General features: G+C 39.2%; 1 protein-coding gene across 2 annotated transcripts in view; it reads left to right on the top strand.

The window, feature by feature from the left end:
- Positions 1-6,432, top strand: part of Pla2g4a (phospholipase A2 group IVA) — a 137,318-nt gene that overhangs the window by 106,945 nt on the left and 23,941 nt on the right. For both annotated transcript variants that reach the window (XM_028775733.1, XM_028775734.1), the window contains one exon: positions 2,281-2,523. In XM_028775733.1, the coding sequence (XP_028631566.1) occupies positions 2,281-2,523 (243 nt within the window). The remainder of the gene's footprint in view (positions 1-2,280; positions 2,524-6,432) is intronic.

Here is a 6,432-nt window from a genome sequence, read left to right as displayed (position 1 = left end):
AGAGGAGAGAGGAGAGAGGAGAGAAGAGAGAAGAGAGAAGAGAGAAGGGAGAAGAAAGAGAGAAGAAAAATAAGAAAGAAAACCAAAAACTAAAAAGCAGCCTCCCTTCTGGCATCTAAGTCTTTAGCAAGATGAAGCCAAACTAGGGTTCAGTCCTGGGTTGCTGATTTGCCCAGTAGCCCTGTTTAATGGCTGAAGCCCTGGAAAGACCCCACCCAGCAAGAAACAAGCCTTAATGCTAAAGTCTTCATGTAAAAGTTCAAATTTTACATTTTACTAGTTGTTCAGACTTGCATTTTTCATTTGTTTTTAACGAAGGAAATAAGCCAGTACAAAGGAGTCACATGCCACGTGTCCAGCACTTTGAGAATAGTTAGTGAAGACCACGAAGTGAACATAGCTGACTGTCACTTACTGAATAAATCACACAAGGGACCAGGATATTGAGTCAGGATTCAGCACTAGCCAGTTTTTGAGGCTGAGAAATTCAAGAACGTTGAATTTGCTGTTTTGGTTTTAGTTTTAAGTTAGAGAGAGGTTAACACTGTGAGTATTTTTTTATTAGTTCTTACTGTTCTTTTAAAATAAATATTATGAGAGCCATCTTAGGTTCCATGAAAGATAAAACAGATAAGTCATTTTGGTAAATCTCCTGCCCTATTCTCTCCCAGAAAACCTCCCCCACTACAACTTGTTCCATCAGAGTAGTGGCCTCTGTTACAATGAGGCCCTTCAACGGGAATGTCATGGTCTCTCAGAGCTTGTTTCCATGAGAGTTCTCTCTGGAGATTATGCCCTATATGGGTGATGTTGTGGGAAGTATGTAGCACTATAGTGTCTCATGGAGTCGTTTTACAGTTCTCAGAATCTTCTTTACCTAACCATCCCTCGGCTGGGGAAAACTAATTCCTTTGCTCCCTCCATGGTGTTGAGTCTCCTGGAGTAGTATACAGTTGGAAGCCTACTGTCTGCGCCTTTTTCAGATCCGTTTCCATTTTCTCTATAATGAGGACTTACGTTACCCCAATGTCTGCTTACATCTTTATGTATGTTTAGTATATATTTATTGGAAATTATAGAAGTTGAATATAGATGCTCATCTCTCAAAACACACAGGGTGGTGTTGGGTGTAGTGAGTTAACCAGCAGTTAAAAGCACTAGCTGCTCTACCAGAGGCCCCTGGGACTGCTGTGGCAACTTTACAAGACTCTGTAACTTCGGTTACAAGGGATCTGACGCCCTCTTCTGGCCTTCTCAAGTAATAAATGTAAATGTGCAGACTAAACATCCTAAAGTACAAACAAATCTTTTAAACATTAAGGAAAAAAAATCTATTAACACACAGAATTTTATATAAGTGTGTATATTTATTCACATAGTTCCTAGAAGTCAGAGCAGAAGGGTTTTGAGTAGGTATTCTTTGACACTGGTAAGATTATGCTGCAGTTTGCCAGTTGGCTTCCTGTTCCTATCTGGAGTCTAAGGCCAGCCACTTCCCTGAGAACTTCATCCTGAGATCCACATCACGGTAATCCTCATTATAATCCTATGCAATTCTCTAATGAGGACAGGATGGCTGGGAAGGAGTTCCTTCAAATTCAAACGTGGAGAGGATTAGAACACAGTGATGAGCCCTTGCCTAGGCTTGACATAGGCATAGGTTTTAGGGGAGGAAATCATTTGTCTTTGCTTCTCTGGACCACTGGTGAGTTTGAAAACACTTTATATCATTTGTTTAAATTACAAAGTTTTAAATCCCCAGGCTTTATAAGCAAGGATGAAATAACAGGTCATAAGATCATTGCATGAGAGTGTTTATTTATCAGCAGTCATATGGTGGGTCTGCTGTCCTGCCTAGCTTGTTGGATGTTTAGCATTCGATGTTTATTAAGCAGAATATGGACTCTTAGAAAAAAGTTGAAGGTGGTAGGTGGTAGTATTAAGTAATATGGGATCACTCTGTGTGCCTGTGTGTTGTGTTGTGTGTATGTTGGAGGCAGGAGAGCTAGGGAGAGGGAGACAGGAGAAAATTGCTTACATGAAAAACTTAAATAGATCAAGAGGTTTCAATGAAGAATACAGACTGACCTTGTGTGTTGGTAAAAGGTAACTATGGGAAATTGAAAGCAAAAAACGACTGGGCAATTATTTTGTGCAAATAAGCATATTGCTTGAAAGCCCTAGAACTTTAGTTTTAATTTTGGTGATAATAATAACAAGAACCTGTACATTTTGGCAAGTGTGTACATATTTGGCATGTGACATACTCCTTCACTTCAGGCACCGAGAATGAAGAGGCTGAAAGAGAGTACCAAAACGACCACCAAGCAAGTTGGGTCCATCGGATGCTAATGGCCTTGGTGAGTGACTCGGCTTTATTCAATACCCGAGAAGGACGCGCGGGGAAGGTGCATAACTTCATGTTGGGCTTGAATCTCAACACTTCATATCCGCTGTCTCCTCTGAGAGACTTCAGCCACCAGGATTCCTTCGATGATGATGAACTCGACGCAGCGGTAGCAGGTATGTACCAAAACGTAAGCCGCACAAGCTGCTTCAGGACATCCTTATTTTTCCTTGGGAAGAAGCGTTTTAATGCCAGTCAACATTTAATTAGACTCAATTTTAAGAACATTGTTTTAAATTATTATTATTATTATTATTATTATTATTATTACTATTGAAGAAAAATACATTGGATAGGAAATGGCCTAGCGATGCTAATATAGAAAATAGTCTTTGAAATACTTTCTTAATTGCTCAGAGTTCCCTTGTAGACAACAGGAAACCTCTACCGTGATAATTATAGAGTGTAAAGTAGGGAAATAGGTGTTTCCAGAATTGTTCCAAGGATGAGAGAAGCAAGTGCAGTGCTTCCAGGAGTGACTCCAAAAACACCAGAATCATTCCCCAAACGCCTCCACAGTCGTGCCTGGCAGCGGAAAGAGAAGAAGCTTAGCTATGTCTCATTTCCTCCTTCCTATCCCGTGGGTGGGCCTCTTTGGAAAAGGCCAGGTCTCTCTATAGATGGATCTTTGAGGATGTGATGAACGTTCACTAAGGCTGGCGCTCCCTTGTGGTGACAGAGAACATGCATCATAGGGGTTGGAGTGGACCAGTCTGCAATGCCCATCTGAACAGGAAAAAGGCCTCTCCAGTTTTTAGACAAGATTAGGAAACTTTGTGAAGTTGCCTGGTAAGAATCTAGTCACTTTCAGACTTGTCCCTAAGCGAAATCTCCAAGAGTAGTGACCTTTTATTCTCCAGTTCCCTGTGACTTACAGATTAAATGTTACGCTTGCCTTGCTGATAAGTAATATGCGATACATCTTTTTTATGGTGGTCTTAAATGTTCTTTTCAATCACACCATCATCTTTCCTTCATTGTCCAAATATCATTTCTTAATCATCTCTGTCTTAAGGTCATTACTAAGATACTGTAAAACTTTAATGCATATATTTAAAACAACAACAAAACCTCATGAAGTTTTCCTATTGCCTTTTAAAATTATCATAGGTTTCTGAGTTTGTTGTTGGTCTCTAATTGTTTGACTTTAAGGGGAACAAACACTGCATTTTGTATTGTGTGCATGGCCTTAAACTCTAGGATATGAGTTACTTTTAATTATACATATATCATCCCCAAATCTATGCATGTTAGCTGTACTAAAAGTCTAATTGTGATAAAGTAAGTTAACCTGAAATAAAAGCGGATTAAAACACAGTTGGTTGGCGTTATGTTCCTTGTTTTGTGGTATATGCTGTCTTTCTTGACTGCCCTGTGGTTAGTGCTTCTCTAGAATCTTCTGCTTTATGGTGACTGGTGACAGGCTCAAGCAAGCTATCCTCACAGCTTTTAGATCAATAAAGAACCTTCAGGCCGGGTGGTGGTGGTGCACGCCTTTAATCCCAGCACTTGGGAGGCAGAGGCAGGTGGATTTCTGAGCTCGAGGACAGCCTGGTCTACAGAGTGAGTTCCAGGACAGCCAGGGCTTCACAGAGAAACCCTGTCTCGAAAAACCAAACCAAAAAAAAAAAAAAAAAAGAAAAAAAAAAGAACCTTCAGCTACTTAACTTTCTAGACAAAGAATATCAGAGAAACTAGTTCTGTTATCTTTGTTCCAAATGGCTGAGCCAATCTGGGTTTGGGCCACAGGTCTCAGGGTCTGGCTTCCAAGTCTTCCCTCCATTACACACTATCCCCTGTGGTTTTATTAGTCATTGTTTTGCTGATGTAAGAATGGAAGTTTTCTTGGTGTATGCTTTGTTTCATCTCTTTTTCAGTATCATTTTGCTAACACAGTTCCTCTGAGGTTTGCATAGCACACATGCTAGCAAACTCATGCCACATTTTAAGAACTTCCTGGCAGTTTTATAGTATCGAATATGCTTTTATTTGTCAGTGTTAGGACCGCAAGAGAAAGCATAGAATTCCCAATTAAATTTTTTAATATTAAACAATACATTTATGTGTATATATACAACATAAAAACATTTGGGACATATCGAGAGTTAAGCAATCATTTGTTGTTTAAGTGAGATGCTAACTGAAGGGGGCGCTCTGTGTTTTTATTAGCCAAATTTGATGTCTGTAGGAATTATACCTCTTTATTGCTCACTTTGTGTTAACAGTTGGTTTCACCTGAAACCCTCAGAACCCTCACCTGGTTTCTTTCCTTCATTCCTTTCTGCATTCGTACAGAGTTTAGAAGCACTGGTAACGGGCTTGGTCCTCATGATTCACCAGGCAGCACGTTCAATATAACCATTACCATCGTGAAGATTAAATGCACTTTAAGGCCTTTCCTCCAAGAGCTGATTCATGGAAGGATTTCTCTATTTCAGCTATAATAACACTAATAGGAAGGAGAAAATCAGCCATCCTGATCCTGAGGGAACTCTAGCTCAACGAGGGCATAGGTAAACCCAAGTGTGGCGAGGCTGGGGTTTCCCCATGCTGTGAAGTTTGAAGAAAAATCGCTGTGTATATCGCCTTGTCTCATTCCTTTTCCCTGAAAAACAAAAACAAAACAACAACAACAAAAAATGAAAACCAAAACAACAACAACAACAACAACAAAACCACTTATTAGGATTTTTAAAAAGTGAAAGCAGCATATGGAACTCTATGTTAATCATCCTAAAATATTTATCATATCCACTAAATATTTGTTCTTGAGATTTGTTTTAGAGTTTTAAAATTTTTGTTATCTAGTTATGTGTCAGTGTATGTGCCCAAGGAGGCAAGAGAGGTGTTGACTCCCTGAAGCTGGAGTTCCAATTGTGACTGCCTGATGTGGGTGCTGGGAATTCAACTCGGGTCCTTTGCAGGGACAATCTGAGCTCTTAACCACTGAGCAATTTCTCTGGCTTCAGCTTTTGAGATGCTTTTGACATTGTCTAACATAAAGTTGTTTTCAGTTAATGATATTTGGAAAAAGGTTTCTTTTTACATCTCAGTAAATGCTACATTAAAATTATTTTTTAATGTATTTCGTGTTTATTTCATGTTTACTATATATTTGTATATAACTATATAGGTAAAAGCTCTAATCAGTTTAATGATAAATTCGTTCAAATGTATTGTTTAGATATCACCATTGCTAAACATAATTGTGTATTAGACTGAATTTGCTGAGCTTCTTACTGCCTATCCAGACGAGGGTTTTACAAAAATAGATCTTCTTCCAGTCACTTGTAAGTTTTGAAAACTCCCATGTTTAATGTAAAAGCTAAAAGGTTTGTCACAAACTGTGATCACTTTAATTCAAAGGTTTATTAAAATTTCTGCTTATAGCTCAGTGCATAAAGTCACTTACTGTGTTGTCTGACACCCTAAATGAAACCCCAAAGACTCACATGATAGAACCAACTCCCTCAGATTGCCTTTGACCTCCATATGTGGACCATGACATGTGCATGACCTCCTTCCTCACACCGAAAGAAATAAATAATTGTAATAAAAAGTAAAACAGAACCCCAAACCATTCTATAGTGTACAACTGAAATGCCACATTTAAGATAATGATAAGATATTCCCCTTTTGAGGATGGCCCTGTTGGGCATAGGAGGGAGAGGAGATCCTTGGTCCCATGAAGGCTGGACACCATGTGTGGGGGAATTCGAGGGTGGGGAGATGGGAGTAGAGGGGTAGGTAGAAGCAGGAGGAAGGGCAATGGGATAGGGGGTTCCTGGACGGGGTGGAGGTTGGGAAATAGGGTAAGGGAATAACATCTGATCTGTAAATAAAATATCCAATAAAAAAACATATTCCCCTTTTAGTTGTACACATTCTCCATGCAAACTAAGAAAAGGTAAAGGCTTTTGTCCAATCTACACATTAATATTGGAAGAAGCTTATATCTTATTCTATGGCAATTCTGCTCATGTGCATTAAACAGTGCCTTAAAACAGTTTCTTAGTCTAACATGA

The sequence above is a fragment of the Grammomys surdaster genome, unplaced genomic scaffold, assembly GCF_004785775.1.
Source record: "Grammomys surdaster isolate TR1022 unplaced genomic scaffold, NIH_TR_1.0 259, whole genome shotgun sequence".
Classification (NCBI taxonomy): Eukaryota; Metazoa; Chordata; class Mammalia; order Rodentia; family Muridae; genus Grammomys; species Grammomys surdaster.
Note: the sequence above shows the minus strand (reverse complement) of the source record. Positions and strands in the feature narration are given on the sequence as shown.